The 18,888-nt window shown below is 34.6% G+C and overlaps 2 protein-coding genes across 2 annotated transcripts; both read right to left on the reverse strand.

The window, feature by feature from the left end:
* Positions 1-375: 375 nt before the first annotated feature.
* Positions 376-3,262, reverse strand: LOC100257301 (protein SHORT INTERNODES). The gene is made up of 2 exons (XM_010649382.3): positions 1,293-3,262; positions 376-1,036 (listed from the first exon to the last, which is right to left on the reverse strand). Exons 1-2 carry the CDS (start codon positions 1,540-1,542, stop codon positions 690-692), a joined length of 597 nt encoding a protein of 198 aa, XP_010647684.3. The 5' UTR covers positions 1,543-3,262; the 3' UTR covers positions 376-689.
* Positions 3,263-3,369: 107 nt separating this feature from the next.
* LOC100247047 (uncharacterized) lies at positions 3,370-14,980 on the reverse strand. The gene is made up of 12 exons (XM_010649380.3): positions 14,872-14,980; positions 14,074-14,156; positions 13,092-13,197; positions 12,904-13,002; positions 12,723-12,788; positions 12,455-12,571; positions 7,796-7,870; positions 7,168-7,270; positions 5,044-5,091; positions 4,636-4,757; positions 4,456-4,558; positions 3,370-3,692 (listed from the first exon to the last, which is right to left on the reverse strand). The coding sequence occupies exons 1-11, from the start codon at positions 14,941-14,943 to the stop codon at positions 4,466-4,468; spliced, it is 984 nt and encodes a 327-aa protein (XP_010647682.1). The 5' UTR covers positions 14,944-14,980; the 3' UTR covers positions 3,370-3,692; positions 4,456-4,465.
* Positions 14,981-18,888: the final 3,908 nt, after the last annotated feature.

Here is an 18,888-nt window from a genome sequence, read left to right on the forward strand (position 1 = left end):
ACTCATACATCACCACTTCTCCTTTAATTTTCTTCAACTTCTCTACCTTTATTACCACACCTAGGTGTTTACATATATGTATACCATCATTTCAATCCATGAAACAAAAACCTATATATGATAATCAAGTGATAAAGAAAAAAGGAAAAGAAAAAAAAAATAGAAACTTTATGAACTAGGTTGATAGACTATAAACATTGGGGACACTTTCTCTCACCAGCTTCTTTACTTCACATGCATTTGCGGTTCAATCAAACAAAGGCAGCAGCAGCTGTCCAGCAACAAATTATTTTTATTATTATGTTTAACTTCTTTCCATAATATTAAAGTGTGTGCTAGTGAGGGAACAGTTCTTAATCTGCACATTATGCCATGCATGCACCAAACAAAAAATAATTAACCTGAAAAATCATTGTCCCTCCTCCCATTTTTCGAGCCGGCAAAGCAGCTTATAAACGGGGAAGAAAATTAAAAACCCAGAAGGGAAAAAGCAGGAGAGAAAAACCAATGCACAACAAGACAAACTGCACACAGAGGATGCTCACAATTCAAGAAAGCAAAATTATATAAATCGGTCTCTCTTGTTAATTCTCCATTCTTTTAATTCTTTCTAGTTTAGTGGACAATGGTAATATTAAATATTCTAGAGAGCAACATCAATGATGCAGAAAGAGAGCGAGACATTTTTTTCAAGATCTTCGATGTGGGATAACGTGCGTACCAGGCACAGGAGCAGTAGTAGTACTAGTGCTGTTAATTGGGTATGAAGAAGAAGGATGGAGAAGTTCCATGGCAGCAGTGAAGGTACTAGCAACTATGGTTGGCTGCTGCAGTTGAGGAAATAAGCTCTCACCGCCACCGATGAACTGAATTTCAGGGCCTTCATCATAGAGAATACCCTTGAAAATATGGCCTCCGATGATCACAGCCGTCTGATATGCATACTGATCAACTGCATTGTCGATGGAGTTCACCCTAACACGGCGAAACATCGCCGGAGAACTCACTTCAGCCGGAAAATTCCTCGCCTCCGACCCTACAAAATTACACCCACATTAGAGAAAGCGCTAAACTAAACAAGAACGGAAAGAGAAGAGTAAATTAAACTTGGAACAAGGGTGGGCTGTCACAATGACCTAGAAACAGTAGAAAAAAGAAGAAGAAAGCTGCTAGGGTTGCTATACAAAATCCAATTCGCCTTACGCAAATGATACTCTCTTTGTTCGTTTCTGTTTCTCTGTCTCATCGTCGATTAACTTTATGAGGATCTGTAGTGGGTGCAACAGTAGTACCTGATGATGTAGGTCTAGGGTTGTGTCCTTGGAGGAGCTGTTGAGGAACGGTAGTAGCGGGAAGGTGTTGTTGCCTCTGGCGCCTTCTATATACAGGAACCCAAGTGCTCTTGACATGGGTCTGGCACTGAAACCCTCGGCCTTTACAGCAGGTTCTGCATCTCATGTGAAGACAGTCCTTCTTTGCTTGGTTTCCACAGTCTTGGCAGCTCAAGCTTCGTGATCCTCCTTGCCTCATCATCAGCATCATCACAAAGCCTGCAATTGGCCACTCATTTTATGTTCTCTTTCTTTTTGTTTCCCTCCCCCAGTGCCAAAAAAAGCTCTGAGGAGTGCTTTCTTTATCTGGGTGTTGCTGTTTCTTTGTTGATAGTTTGTTACAGAATGAGGTACACTACTTTCTTTCTCTCCCCTCCCCCCGCTTTTTTTTTTTTTTTTTTTGTGTTTTCCTTTTTTTCTTTTTTTGCTTTCTTTTGAAGATTCAAAACTGATCACTTCCTAATCTGGTCTTCCTTCGTCTTTTGAGTATATAGCTTCATGCCTCGTGCTGAGGACTAGGGGGTTTTGCCAGCTTTTTCAGGCACCAACACACAACAACAGTAGCCATTTTTATAAATACAAATTTGTTTCAGAGGACAAATTTAACGAGACATAATAAAAAGAGAGAAATTACATTTATTTCTTAGACAGCACGAAAAGTCAAATCAGATCGAGAAACTAAAGTAATATATATAGAAAGCACCACCACATAATAATATCATCAATTTGAGTGTTGAAATGTGGAGAAAGGGTCCTCCTTTTATCTCTTCATTATTTTTGTTTTTTTCTCGCCTGCAATCAATTGCTTTAATTGGGGTTGTGATATGTGGGTCATGTGAAGATATGAAGCGCCTGCATGCATCTCACCACTTGTACACGGGGATGAATATATATATATATATACATAGGCACATGAATCTCATCATCTTAATGTTTTGGGTTATTACTTGCAGCAAAAGAACCCCAACTCATGTTCCATCTCCAACCAACAGTGGGGTCAGAGACCAACTGCTTTTGCATATTCGTCCTTCCCCAGGGTTGTGACACTTCTTCCTCTTAATGTGGGTAGGGTTATCATTGGGTCTCTGCCTCTCCATTTCTTTCACCCCATTTTCCACCCATTGATTTGTCCGTTTCTCCAAAAACAAACATGAGATGGGAATTACTTCAATGCAACAATGGGTAAGGCTTGTTCAAGGCACTCGGGAGTGCTTCTTTTTACTTGTAGTATTTTACTATTTTTATTATTAATATTTCTATTATAAATATATTTAAAAAGAATCGTTTAACTGTTGTTGATACATTTTCTACATTTTTATTTTTAAAAGTAGAAAATAATAGTAACTTTTATATATAAAAAAAAAATATGCACTTTATATTTTTATGAATTTTAAAATTTAATCTTAAAAACGTTTTAACAACTCAAATTCATTATCCATTTTAGATAAATTTCTAAGAATTCTTATATTTTTTTATAGGAATTACCATTATTTTTAATTTTTAAAAAATAAAAACACATAGAAATATCTCCAATTAACACCTTAATATTTTAGAAATAAACAAAAAAAAATGTTTTAATAGCATTTTGTATAATGTATTATATAACAAAAAAAAATCTCTTTATTTATTTATTTATTATATTATTATTCGTTTAAAAAATGTTGGCTAGCATTAGAAAACGTTTCAATGGTTTTCTAATACAGACCATGTTTTCGACACTTCAAATATGGATGTTCGAAGAGCTTAGATAAAGCGAATGAAAAGTTAAAACGAAGAAAAGGAAATGGAGGCATGGGAAAATGCGCACTAGCTAAGCTAATGTGGAGGAGTGGGGCTATGGATTGAGCTCTGATGGACCTACGTTTGCTAGCTTGGTTCCAGACATATTGGGGTTGGGCTTTATTCCAGCGCCACATCTGAGTTGATCTTGGTCAAAGTTTCCGTCTTAAAAAGGTTGATTCCATTTCAAGCCTCAAGTAGAAGACTGATTTGATCATGGAAACTGAGTTTAAGACCATCCCCTCAGGGCCTCAGTCACTGATCAAAATGATGAGTCTTACTATACTCGGATTTATCGAGACAACTACGAACAAGGTAAGAATCCTGATTTATCGTTTGAAATGACAGTGGGAAAAAAACAAAAAGCAAATAAAACCTTGCCAGTACTCGGATTTGGCGCAGCATTTTAAGCTAAAAAAGTTCATTGCATGTAGAAGACTTCGGCTGACTAGAAGCGACTGATTTAATAGTGAAACATTCCTCAAGTTTTGTCCGTTTATGCTGATGGGGCTGGCCTTCTTCTGTGCTTTTCTCTTCAGTACAGTTTAGATAACAACTTTAATCACTTCAAAATGGATGAACCTGTTTGGACGCAGAGAAACTCTCAGAAATCAGACTAAAACTGCAGACACAAGGATAATGACATTACTTAGAGTTGAAAAATGGTTGAAAGGTGGAGATGAGAGGCTAGGGTGTGGGTCTGAAAATGACTTTGTAGCAAAGCTGCTGCTGGTGTGGTGGAAATGGCATATTGGGTTGACGTTGCAGTGATGATGATTGATGACTATGGTGGAGCATGTGGTGGCTGTGGCTGTGGCAGTGGCAAGTGGCGACATGTCGGTGGTGGTAGTAATGGTAATTTGGTGGTATTGGTGGAGGTAAAGACGGCAATTTCTTTATTTTAGTAAATACATTTCTCTCAAACTGAAAAAGGCGGGTGTGAGGAGGGAAGGCCACGGAGATGCTGCTGCTGTTTACAGGGAGGAAGAGTTAACTAACAAGACTAAAAGATTGCTAGTATATTTATCCCTATACAGTATGTTAAAGAAATTAAAGCATATATCAATTTTGGTCAGAGGAATGGTGAAGACAATGAAGTGAAGCCCTAAACTTTCATAATTCATGCCGCCCATCCTGCCAGAAGTATGGAATATAAACCGCATACAACCAATTTTTTTTTGGGTGGGGCGGAGATGGGATTGTAAAGGAAAACTAGAGAAATTTGCTAACCCAATAAGAGCAAAACCACACAAACACATAGCAAATAAGGTTCATATAGATATTTAGTGGAGGTAACATTGTGGAAATGCATTGTTTCTATATATATTTGAGCAAACTTTTGTACCTTTATGGGCTCAACTCTGAAGAACCTGGACAATTTCCTCCGCTCTTGATTGGATACCTTTCAGATACTCGGTAAGAATGCGCTGCTGGTAAGAACCTCCTTCCTGAGAAGAAGAACATTAGGAAAAATGCAACATTTTGAAGCTGAAACTGCTATAACCTGAATCCGAGACATGCTTACCGTTCGTATCAAAGTCCGCTCAATTCGTTTCTTAATGACAGCATAAAATACCTCTGGTGAAACATCCCCTTTACCAACTGTCATACCATTTATCAACAACTTATTCCATTCTTCCTCAGGAGCTGCAACCATGAAAAAGTATTTCAGTTGTTTGTACTTTGAGATTTTGGTTTGTCCTTTCCCTCTGCCCCCAACACAACCAAAATAATGAAACTAGTGACAATAATAGCAATAAAAACAACAAAATTAAAACAGAAATAGTAAGGGAATTGAATTACACAATATCCACTAGAAGGGAAGAACATTGTATACCAAAGAAAACAAATGTGACAAGTTTCTTCAGAACTAGTTATCTACTAGTATGGAAAACTTTCATTGATTGCAATCTAGTGAGTGAACTTTAGGTACCTTTTATTACGGTCTCAAGAAAATACTCAGCCTTTAAAATCTCATCCCCTGCACCAGAAACATAATTTATGACTAGCTGGATGATGTCTTGGAGAGTAGAGATCAAATTTCTAGTTGTAAGCAAAAAAGATATAGATAAGAGATAAAGCAAGCACCAAGTATTGCAGTAAAACCGACATAAATATGAAACAGAAGTAAAACAGAGTCCAAGTGAGAGAGAGAGAGAGTATGAAGATGAAATTTACACACACATATATATATAAGTTATTCAATAGTTGTTGTGACATATATTACCAAAATGAGGGAAGAAAAAATATGACTAGTATTTATGAACAACTGAAGTAAAACTGAAACAAAAGAGACCAACCTTAACTCTATTAAGGCTGGGGCCAATTTCCCAACTTGCACAAGAACTTTTTTCCTTACCAAAAAATTGCTACAAAAACCTATATAACCATCAATATTTGCATATAAAGTCTATACCCTTGAAGCAAACCAAATTATCAATAATTCAGCACTTACTTCTATCTGCAGTTGATTTCAGTAATACCTCAAATAAAATCCTGGCATTTCCCAAAGACAGAGACAACCTCTAAAATCACAAACCACTACAGGACTCCACATATATCCTTTTTTTTACTTCAAATGTATCATGAAGTCTAGTTTATACATATTCTCCCAACAGATGAGAGGAAGTTCAAAAACTTCAAAAAATGTGGAGGTTAGACACTTCAAGGCTTAAATGTGCCACAAAAAATCTAGTTCCCATAATTTCTTTCAATACCATCAAGCCTGGTTCAAGTGGTAAAGGGTTGGGAGGGTTTGTAGGGGACTCCATGTTTAAGTCCCAATGAGAATAAAAGTTTACCTATAAAAAAAAAAATATCTTGTAATAAAGATTGGACACACCATCGACCACACAGATGGCACTAAAAGGAGAAGAAAAGGAGTATCAACTCAAATACCTCCTCTTCTACTTCATGTCACGCACATCTCTTCTCCAATATTGAAACTGTACCTCAGATCTCTTCTCAGATCACAGAAAAATAACCATGTCTTAATCAGCTTAACATCAGTTTCTTTACTAGTCACCCTCACTTTGCCACGTTACCCAAAAGAGAAAATACTACAATGAATGGCATGTTGCATGCGTATTAAGCAAGGTGATGATGCCACTTTGTTTCACCAAGCATTTGACAAAACTTGACCCATAATCTAAACAACAGACAAGTGAAGCATCAAAACCTTGAGACATATCCATTCGACTCCCTGGGACAAAGCATGAAACTGTTTTTCTAAGGAAACTAGTAATTTATTACTAGATCCGTGAAACCAAAGTAGTTCAAGGTAATCTTTTTGTGCGTATGTTCAGGTGTCATTTCCCTATTTTGGATGCTGGTGATCTAAAAAGGGCCCAAGAGGGGTACAAAAGCAAAAGGAACAATCAAACCAAAAAACAACAAACATAAGATGTAAAAGTTTCAAATAAACTCATTAATAACACTGGCATCTGAAGGGTCTTTTTGGGTCCCTAGTAGGAGATGACTTCCACATAGGAAGAGGAAGCATTCCCGATCTCCGACAACTTTTTGCAGACATTTCCTCGTCATTGAAGGGTGAACTTCCATTTGTGACTTAGTATAAAAACCTCCAAATCACAATTGACAATTACCTTTTTCAGATGCCATCAAATCTTTTATCTTTTCTCAATAGGGATTTACACGTAGTTTCTGCACATTTTAAAGTCTTCCCTTTTGTAAATTATAAATTAGAAAAACAAATCATGAGGTATAAACTCTTGATTTTTTCATCAGAATAAACTTTTTGATTCAAACAGTTCCAAGTTTAGGCTAGTTATAGAACTTTACTAAACCATTAACTTTTGAAGACAAGATCAGAGCATTCGACAGAAATTCCAAGTAATAGCCATGTGACATATAAAGCCAAACAAGCTTATCTTCATGCTAACATGATCTGCATGCAAAACCAAGAGTACATATATAACACATTGTTGGTGGGCTATCCACAGTTTATCACAGAATGAATGACAAAGATCTTGTGAGAACTTCCATATCTAACAAAATCTTAGTGATACAACATGAAAATTCAGTATAATAATAATACCTTTCTTTGCATAACTACGTTTAGAGAGAACTCTAGAAGCATATAGTTGCAAAACCTTTTGCAGCATAGCCTCAAGCCCTGGCTTATCTCTATCTTCTTTTGCCTGTAAATGACTAAGATGAACTCAGTAACAAAATCATACATAGATTCTCTAGGTATTCAGTGTTTAGGCAGTGGTCTTGGTAGTCTTCCTCTATATTGAAAAATGAAAACTCAACACAACTTAACAAAGCCTTAATTACAACTACATGGGATCATCAACTGAAAAAACAACCAACTTCGTAATTTTCTGGAGTTGTCCAGGTATCAGATAAATATTATGCTGTTCAGGAGTAACACCCAAACCATGAAACTTGTCAAGTCATACCACGTGACCTTACCTATATAGCTCGGAGTATTTAAGATTGTCATATACAGCTAGACCACCACACTTACATTAATGTCATTGAGAAAGCTCTTTTATGTAGAATTAACCATTATTGAATTTTAAATGCCAGTGAGAATTGTCTTTGTATAAATAAAACCTTAGCACAACGTAGCATGACAGTTATTCTAGTACAATAATCTCATGTTAACAACATAAGAAAAACCAGGCAGTTTAAATTAAGATCAATAGCAAAGGACGCACTTGCCGTAGTTGTGCACTAACTTCTGCAAGGAAACCTTCGTCAAGCTGCCCTTCTTGCTCCCTTTGGATTATTTCCTGATTACAATGAGAAAAATGCATAAGTGGGAAGGGAGAGGAACAGATGTAACAATTTCTCTCTGGCATTCCAGACCCAAAAAAAAAAAAGAATCGACAACTTCCAAGCAAATCTGTTGTTAGCACGTGCACACCTAAGTCACCTTGGAAAACTTGCTAAATCACCATAACAGCTTTGTTAAGAGAAAGAAGGAATCTGAAGGGCAACAACTCTAGTCACAACAACCTTTTTTGTCACTTTTGTATTTCCATGCAAGATTAGGTGGCATCAAATCTGATACCCTTATATTGGTCAACAAGGTCAAGAAATCTATTAAATAATCAAGATATATAAAATTGCATGTCAAGACAAGTTTGCAATGCACGGAAAACATCTATTAGTGATGGACAATGAGAAGAGGTGGATAAAGAAGAATCTTATCTACATATACAAAGAGAATAAGCTAAGGGGGCACATGGAAATAATATACATGTATAAGACATCTCTAACAGGGACAGATTTTTTCCGGTGTTTATGGGCCAGTCCATTATTCTGAGAGAGAATTCTTGTAGTCTGAACTTGAGGATATTAGGGGTTTGTGGAGTGATCCTTGGTGTGTCGGTGGTGATTTCAATGTGGTTAGACTGCCCAGCGAAAGGAGAAATTGCCTGAATTTTTCTTCGGCAATGAGGCGTTTTTCAGAGGTAATTGATGAGTTAAAGTTCAGGGATCTGCCTCTAGCTGGGGGCTCTTACACTTGGTGTGGCGGTTAAAATAACAGATTAGCTTCTAGACTCGATCGTTTTTTAGTCTCAGAGGACTAGGAGAGTCACTTTTCCAACCTTTCTCAAAGCTTGTTGCCTAAACCCACTTCTGATCATGCTCCTATTTTGTTGGATGGAGGAGGAATTAGAGGCAAAAAAACCCCTTTTCGCTTCGAAAATATATGGTTGAGTGGAGGGGTTCAAAGACTTGGTCAGGAAGTGGTGGACTTGCTACAATTTCAGCGGATCCTATAGTCACATTCTTGCTTATAAGTTAAAGGCTCTAAAGCATGATCTGAAAGTGTGGAATAGAGTGGTGTTTGGAAATGTCTCTTTGAATAAAAACATCGCTCTTAGTCAGATTGGTTTCTGGGACGCCAAGGAAAGAGATTGTGGTATCTTTTTAGAGGATTGTGAGGCCAAAAGACGGGCAGTGGAGGAGTTCAGCAAGTGGGGAGTCTTGGAAGAGATCTCTTGGAGGCAAAAGTCAAGAGAATTGTGGTTGAAAGAAGCTGATAAAAATTGAAAGTTTTTTCACAAGATGGCAAATGCTCAAAGAAGAAAGAATTTTCTATCTTCTATTACAGTGGATGGTAGGAAGTTGACTGAGATAAAGGAGGAGGTGGTTAATGCGTTCCATAATGTTTTGTCAGAAAAAGGGGATTGGAGACCAAGTATTTGGGGTTGCCTTTTTCTTTCTTGGATAGTGTTGAGACGGGGCTCCTTGAGGAGGCCTTTTCCGTGGAAGAGGTCCAGACTGCAGTCTTTGGTTTGAATGGGGATAAAGCCCCTGGACCGGATGGGTTTACATTGGCTTTTTGGCAATTTTGTTGGGACATAGTCAAACACAAAGTAATGGGCTTTTTTGCTGAATTTCAAAATTCTAGCCATTTTGAGAGAAGCTTAAATTCCACCTTTATTGTTCTCATTCCTAAGAAAGGGGGTACAGATAATTTGAAGGATTTTCGTCCTATAAGCCTGGTGGGGAGTCTTTACAAGATTCTAGCTAAAATTCTAGCTAATAGATTGAAGAGAGTGGTGGGAAATGTGATTTCGAACTCCCAACATGCCTTTGTGGAAGACAGACAAATTTTGGATGTTGTCCTTATAGCAAATGAGGCCTTAGATTCAAGACTAAAGAGTGCAAAGGGTGGTATTATTTGCAAGATGGATATTGAAAAAGCGTACGATCATGTGAATTGGTGTTTTTTATTAGCAATCTTGGATAAGATGGGGTTTGGGATTAAATGGGTGAATTGGATGAGGTGGTATATTTCTTTAACCTGTTTCTCAATCTTGCTTAATGGTTCTCCTGTAGACTTTTTCCAAAGTTCTCGAGGCCTAAGACAGGGAGATCCTTTTTCTCCTTTCCTTTTCATTTTAGCAATGGAGGCGTTGTCTTCTATATTGAAGAGGGCTTTACAAGGAGGCTTTCTTGAGGGTTTCATGGCTGGTGGGAGAGGAGGTGAGGGTGATGTAGGACAACCCTAGGATGGTTGCCTACACTCAAGGGTAGGTGGGCTAGGGTTTTATTTTTAGGGTGTAAGGAGAGGAACAAGGAATAAACTTTATGGTAGAGAAAATTATAAGATAAGAAATAGAGAGAAAGAAGAAACAATGAAGAAAAGATGGAAAACCTTAGAGTCTCACTAAAGCCTTCTAGAAGTCTCACCTAGAAGAAAAATCAATGGAGTCTCACCATTGAGGGTTGCAACCTTGCAATAAAAGAAAGTATAATATTATTCATCAAATTCCATTCCTTTGATTTACATTGATTAGCCTATTTATAGGCTTCTCTAAGAAATCTAAAGTCTACTAGGACTCTAATAACCTATTATGATTCTAATTATAATTATAATATCCAAAGTCTACTAGGACTCTAATAACCTATCATGACTCAAATTCTAATTATATTATAACTCAACTAGCTAATCCTAATTAGACTCCAACAAATATTAATCCTAATTTAATTTCAAGTAATAATAATCCTAATTTAATTACAACTAATACTAATTCCCTTTCTTGATATATATCTTGAATATTCATCCTCATCAAGGGTGTGGTTGTTTCTCATCTTTTATTTGGTGATGACACACTAGTTTTTTGTGATGCAAGCAAGGAGCATGTGGAGGTCTTAAGTTGGGCTTTTATGTGGTTTGAAGCGATTTCCGGGCTAAAAATCAATCTTCACAAAAGCGAGCTGATTCCAATGGGGGTGGTTCCTAATTTTGAGGACTTGGCTAGGGTGTTGGGCTGCAAAGTGGGTTCTCTTCCCTCTTGTTATTTGGGTCTACCTTTGGGAGCTGCTTTCAAAATCATCTCGGGTTTGGGATGTAGTGGAGAAGAGATTTCAAAAACAACTCGCTTTGTGGAAGAGATAATATTTGTCCAAAGGAAGAAGGTTGACTTTGGTAAAGAGCACTCTTTCTAGCCTCCCAATTTACTTTATGTCGTTATTTATCATTCCTCACAAGGTGAGCCTAAGGTTGGAAAATATTCAAAGAGACTTCCTTTGGGGGGGAGAAGTTTCTCAAAGTAAGCCGCATTTGGTGAATTGGTCTATTGTTTGCACGGAGAAAAAGGATGGGGGCTTAGGTATCAAAAACCTTTCTAGGCTGAGTAAGGCTCTTCTTGGAAAATGGTGTTGGAGATTTACTTCGGAGCAAGACTATTTATGGAAACAAGTGATTGTAAGGAAATTTGGAGAGGAAGAAGGACGTTGGTGTTCTGGCGCTTCAAGGGAGAGTCATGGAGTGGGGCTTTGGAAGGCAATTAGGAACGGGTGGATGGAGTTTAGCAAAAGGGTGGCTTTTAAGGTGGGGGATGGTAGAAGAGTGCGGTTTTGGAAGGATAGGTGGTGTGGAAAGGATTCTTTGGAAGAGGCTTTTCCAAGCTTTTACTCTCTTGCCTCCTCCAGGGATGCTTGGGTAGCTCAGTTATGGGATCAGTCTGGGAATTTGGGTCATTGGGACCCTGTATTCATAAGACTTAACAATGATTGGGAAATGGAAGAGGTGGAAACTTTTTTCAGTAGGTTACATGGTCATGCACTTAGAAGGGGTGATGAGAATGTCATGTCTTGGAGGGTTTCAAAGAAAGGTTTCTTTACAATTAAGTCTTTCTTCTCATCCCTAGTTCCATGCATTGGTAGAGAGTTCCCTTCAAGCTTAGTTTGGAATCCTTGGGTTCCAAAGAGAGTCAGCTTTTTTGCTTGGGAGGCTATTTGGGGAAGAATTCTAACTATGGATCAACTAAAAAGGAGGGGTTGGGTCTTATCAAGTAGGTGCTATTTGTGTAAAGCGGATGAAGAATCAGCAAATCATGTGCTTATTCATTGTCCCAAGGCAGCTATGATTTGGCACCTTATTTTTGCTCTTTTTGGTGTTCATTGGGTTTTGCCCAATTCTATCAAGGAAACCATTCTTGGTTGGAACGGCACCTTTGTTGGAAAGAAAAGAAAAAAGGCATGGAATGCAGCCCCTTTATGTTTATTTTGGACTTTATGGAAGAAAAGAAATAGAAGAATCTTTGAAGATACTGAATTAGCGGATCAAGCTATTTTACGGTCTTTTTTGTACATGTTTTCAGATTGGGTTAGGATACATGTAGATTGTACTTCATGGTCCGTTTTTTATTTCATTGATTGGTTGGGTTGTAAGTAAGGGATTTTTTTGCTTTTTTCTTCTCCCTTTAGCCTTGTTGCCTTGTATACTTCATGTATACTTTCAGGTGTACTTCAGGCTTTCTAATATAATTGCTTTTACTTATTAAAAAAAAAAGGGACAGATATTCGACAGGAAAATGCAAAATGGTTCAACCAAGTTAAGAGAAAAGAGTTACTTTCTCCATTAGACTGAGAGCTTCAGGATCCCTAGGAGGCCATGAAATCTCTTCCTCTTCATCAACTACAGGCCTTAAAATTTCCTTCAAAACATCAGTAGCTGACTCTATTTTTTGCTGCAGATAACAAAAGAAATAACAATTCAAAAAGATATTAAGGAAATGAAATAAAGAAAAAGGAAAAAGAAATACCAATGTAGTTCTTAGGAATGACTTAAATTTCATTTTTGCCTGTGTGTCTGTGTGAGAGAGAGAGAGAGAACAGCACCTTGGTCTTATGGACAAGGCGATCCACTATGCTCATTACAGATAAAGCCAATTCCTCATAATCTTTCTGCAGGCACATTAATAACAGACCAAGACATTTGTAAACAAAACAGGAGCAAGAAGAAGATTAACCTTGGAAAAATCATTGAAAAAGGTAAAATCAACCAAGTCAAAAACCGTGCTTTATCATCCTCAGATTTGCAGGTATCAGTTCTTGCTGCAAGTCGTATCCAAAAGCTCTCATTGAAAGCAAGGACATTTTCAACCACAAGCTTCTGAAGCTGTTTACAAAAACAAAAAAAAAAAACACATAATTTCCAATTGGCTTTCGTGAAAATAATGCCAAAACAAACAGCGCAGAACTGCTTACTTCATTTGCATTTGCTTCTCGCAACATATCTATCAGTCTATCCACTTCAACAGTCTTTTGGAACAATTTTTCAGCATCTTGATTGACTGCACATATCAAAGTTCTCCTGTTTATTAAATCCAAGCACATCATTTTACTATAAACAGCTCCATCAATCAGATAAAACAAATAACAGACCATATCAATATAAAGAGGCATTTTAATATATTTAAACATGAATGAATCATGTCATAAGGCCTTTATGGGTTTATTCTAGTTATCTTCCTGATAATTTCAGCCAACAAAATCAGGAAGAGAGAGAGAGAAGAAAAACCAAAAGACAGGTGAAAGCAGTTGGTCTAATTAGCCAGGTGAGAACTAGTGAACATGGAAAAATAAATAATAATAATAATAATAATAAATAAAAATAGAGTGTCTATGAATAGATGAGCAGAGGGGGAATCAAAGAGCACACAAATTAGCCTATACTTCACCTCATTGATTGACATCTCAAATCCAACCTAAGAGTATCCTCAGCTTCCAACCACTACTTGTTCTTAATTTTTAAGTGGCTTGAGTAACATGATAGAGGAAGCGTGCCAATGCCAACCCCAAATATGGAATTGCATTAGTAGCACAGCCAACATTGACATACAAACTAAGGAGACAATGATAAGGTGAGAGAGGAAAGCCACCCATTCAAAGAAGGCAATGAGTGTTGGCCAGTGGCAAAACTACAAATTATTTCTGACTGAACTCAGTCATTACAAAAGGATATACCAATGATATGGGTAACCCTGAAAATCTTTTAAATGACATGCATTTTTCACCTCTCTCAGATGATTTATGAAAAATTTTAAGATGCCTTACTCGGATTCATCAAGGTAAAACAACCAACATTCATAGCTAAGTATATGCAGAAAAAGCGTATGAGATGCCATGAATGCTATAATAAGAAAACAAAAATTGTTGGTATAACAAAGTTGAACCAAAGAACTGATACCTCTTATTATATCCCATTAAAGCAGATGAAGAAAATGCCTTGAGCTTTTCCATCCCAATGGTCCATCTTGGAAGCAATGAACTCTACATTACAAAGAGCAATGCAACCTTGAAATTAAAATAAAGGGATCTTTCACCTAACAATCTTACATTTTATACTGTCTTGGTTTCAAACTGTGAAAATGATTGGATTCAAAAATGTTAATTGTCTCCTCAGGAACCAAACTGACATAAAGGAATTAAAATATTGCAAACTTAAAAACAAAAACTTCATTCAGCTACACTTAATCAACTTTTTGGCTTATTTAAATAGAAAATATGAAAAACTCGAATTTTCTTTTTTGCTTTTCTTCCCCATTTTCTCAGCAACCAAGGGAAGGAAAGGGTTCAAACCCTGAAATTACAAATCCAAAAAACAAAAACTTCATTCAACTAAACTTAATACAATTTTTTGCATTACTTGCATTGCAAATTACAATGAAAAATAAATAAAGCAACCTAAAATCCATTCTATATTATTTTCCTGAATTTTCTCCGGTATGAAACGATTAAAAGCAGGAAATTCGAAATCCAAAAAATAAAATGGTCATTCAACTAAACCTAATACAACTGTTTTGCCTTACTCCAACTACACATTTTGAAAAAATAAAAAATAAAACAAAAAATCGTCCGAGATTGTTATTTATCTGCAGTTTCCAAGCAACCAAAAGGAAGGAAATAATTGAAAGCATGAAAATCTCAATTAGAGTTTGAGCGAAGCATAAGAATTTGGAATAAAAAAAGTAAAAAAGAAAAATACCCGAAAATGGAGAGAACTGGAAGAACTGTACGCGGGAACCGGAGAAAGCGAAATGGCGAGGTGTGTGGCCATTTTGGGAGGTTGGGCTATGGCGGGAGAGGCCACAAATCATCTGCTTTAACCAGATATCCACCGCATGGGCCCCACTCTCAAAGCCCATCTTTTCGGATAATAGGCCCAATAGGTTTGGGCTCACCCTGGGCCTTCCCATTGAGAATTAATATTGCCTCGAAAACACGGCATATGTTTGAATGCAGTCTTAGATAAAATCAATTAGTATCTGGTGAGAGTAAATAAAACCTTTTATGACATTTAATATCATCATCTCCGAGCTTAAGAACGATATTATTATATCCTAATATGCAGGTTCAATTACACTACCAAAAAGCACTTTTTGACACCTACTAGAAAATACATGTACAACACGGGTCTCATTACTTTATATTCAAGTATCATTATTTTATATCCCATATGAGATTTTATTATTTCATATCTTGATTTCATTTATTTATACTTTAACTTCTTATTTTTATATCACCATTTAACGATTCGAATTTCATCATACACTTTGAACAAGTCAAATTTGAAGTCTGTTAGGTGTTGATTTGATACTTTATATTTTTCCTATAAATTGCTAAGACGAGGATTGGAATGGAAAATCCAAACTAAATTGCTTACTAAAAATGACAATATGAATCAAAAGTTACTTTTCATGAAAACCATTACCTTATTTTTATTAGGATTTTAATGTTTCTCTTTTTATATGATATTCTAATTTATCTTTATTTTCATTTTCATGATCATGGACCAAACAATTTAAATATTTTATTTATCTTGTAAGGTATTAAATGATGTATTAGTGGTTATCAACAAAGATGGTATTTGATAAATTAACTTAATTTAAGTGATTTGGTAGATTAAGTATGTTGCTTATTTATGGAAATAACTTAATATTATGAAACTTAGGTATTAAGCTAAAATAGTTAGTTTATTTTTAATCTTAAATTATTTTTATCTTATTTGCTTATACTAATGAAAGTATATTTTAGAATTACGATTTTATCGTTGATGACTTATTTTTTATAATAAATATTTTATTATTATTTTTATCTATTTTCAATGCTTTAAATATGAATATCTTATATATAAATTTGTTACTTAAAATTAATGAAAATAAAGATGAGTTAAAATCAATAAAGATAAATATTAGTTAAAATTAACGAGTGTAGATGTCTCAATTTGATGATTTAGAATAAATTTTAAATTAATTTTATTAAACAAGTAAAGTAAATAATTAATAAGATTTAAGTTAACTTTAAATTAATTTAACTTAAAATCAACTTAAACGGTTAATCAATGAGTATTATATTTTACCAAACACTCAGAACTCAAATTAAAGTAAAAAAAAAGCTCTTAATTGATTTTATTTTCTTAAAATAAGTGGCTTTTGAGGGCTTAAAATATTCTTTTTAATATTTTGCTCCATTACTCTTTTGATAAACCTAGTAGTATATGATATAAATATTATAAAATTAAGAATTTATATAGTTAAAAACCAGAGTGAATTAGAACAAATTGATCTAATTCAACCCAGACCTATTCCGAAGTTGGTGAGGATTTGGATAAGAAGTTAATACAGTTCAATTGTGGTTTATCTTTCGGAACTCAAAACTTAATTCTAGATTTGGGCAAAATGTGTTGGAAAAAATTTTCAATTATGGACCTATTTATTAACATTAATTGTACATGCATGCTATCTATTATTTGAGGGGTATGGGCTTGCAAGACCACCTATAAATAAAATAAAATATAGTATGGGAACAAATAGGATTATAGTCCAGAGTCTAAATAAGAGGTATTGTTATTTTACTCACATTTCATTATTGAGTAAAGTCCAAGTTCTTTGCAGTACATTGTTTCAGACATAGAAGACTCAAAACTTGAGTCTTGTACTCCAATAGATAAGTATGTCTTCTTAAATTTTTCTTGATGATTTAGCATGAGATTTTGGAAGGATGAATTCAAATTTTGGTATAATTTTCTAATAAAATGAACCTAACCCAAAACCCAATTTAAAATTTTATAATGTTTATAATCTATATAATCAAATAAAAATATTTTGTTTATATTATTTTAAATAATATTTTATTATTATATCAAAGTAATGTGTTATTTATTATTTATTTACATCAAATGTATGATAGATAGAGTTTGAATAAATAATTAAAAAAAAAACAATCCAATTCCAAATTGATTCTCATCAAACTCAAGCTAGTCTAACTTGAACTTAACCCCATCCTTAAAAAATGAGGATAAATTGGGTTCAAATGGAGCATCTTTGATTAGAGATCTAATTAAACCAGGGTTTAGAATGAATGTTTATTGATTTAATTTAGACCGGGGTTGGGTATAAAACCAACTTGAAGGGCACAAGTTAAAATTAAAACTCACTTAAACCTATGAATATGAGAAATCCTCATTCCATGAATCTATTAATTAGATTTTAATTTCCAAGACAATTAGACGGTTATGAAATACAAAATTGTCCAATTTCATTGATGAGAATCGTGATTGACGATGATGACTCATATGGGATGTCGATGTCAACTCTATCCCTATCCCATTCTAACATGTTCCTCATGTCCGACCACCTTAAATATATGAAAATGTCAATAACAAATAAAAATAAAATATTCAACAAATATTGTTATAAACTCATCTTTTATTATGATAAAGTTAACATTTTTAATATTTCAAAATTAAAGTTAAAGTTTTTAAAATTAGTATTATAAAAATTTTATTAAATTTAAAATAACTTCTATGAATATAAATAAAGCTTTTAATTCAAAACTTAAATTATAAAGATTAATATTAAATAAATTCATAATTTCGATAAAAATAAGATTTTATTTTATGTTAGGTTACCAATTAACCTAAAAATTTTAATTATTAAGTACAGGTGACTCGACAATATAAATTAGACTCGAGAATGTAAGAATATCTCAGTCCATGTAGATCCTATTTTTTTATTTATTTATTTTACATAAAGTTTTTTTATTTTGTATCTCATGTATATAGTCTCATTGATTCTATTATTTTTGTGGTTGGTATATGATCCCAATACTTTATATCTTAACTCTATTATTTTGCACCACAATTCTATATCCTTTGAAAATGTCGGATTTTGTTATGCTTATGAATAGTCTGCGTCACCGAATTAATGCAATAGATTTTTCCATGAGTGTATAAATTTTTAGAAGATGAGCTGTCAGCCTGTCACTTAGGAGTGATTTAAGGAGGAGTGATTCATGGTACACCACAAAAAATCCCAAGGAAGTGGTGGCATCAAAATGTTGACCCAAATTATCTCATCCATGTGAAAGGGTCATTTGATTAAAAGGCCACTCAAAACCTAAATTTTAAAATTTAACATTTCACCATTTTTTTGATATTACTTAAACAAAAATATCCTCTCTTTTTTTTTAAAAAAAAAAATAACCTTATTTTAAAACCTACTTATTTTTTCAAAAAAAATATAAAAATGATTAAATTTCAGATTTTGAAGATCATTTCATTCCTTTTAACCAAATATTTATACTTGAAATGCATTTCTCGTTTCTTATCCACTTTCCCTCTTGGATTCAATCCAGGATTTGGTGAGGATTGTTCATATTTTCGTATCAAAAAGGCCATGAGCTTAGTTAATGGATGGTGTGATGCCATCTGTGAAAATTTAGTCAATAAAGAATTTTTTTTTTTTCTCTCAGTTTTTCCAATGTTGAGTTTTCGGATAAAATAAATGCTTAAACAACTTTTAGTTTCTTAGAATCCAATCTAAACCGAGCAGTTTTAATTTATTTTGTTGTAAAATGTAAGAAATTAATTATAATTAATAATAAGCATAATTTGATCGAAATTGGATAATTGAATGACTCCCAAGCACAATTATTTTTATTGACAAGAGCATACATTAAAGGTAAAAAATGCAGGCTATAAAATACGGGAATGACTTGTACC

This window comes from Vitis vinifera, chromosome 3 (assembly GCF_030704535.1).
Source record: "Vitis vinifera cultivar Pinot Noir 40024 chromosome 3, ASM3070453v1".
Classification (NCBI taxonomy): domain Eukaryota; kingdom Viridiplantae; phylum Streptophyta; class Magnoliopsida; order Vitales; family Vitaceae; genus Vitis; species Vitis vinifera.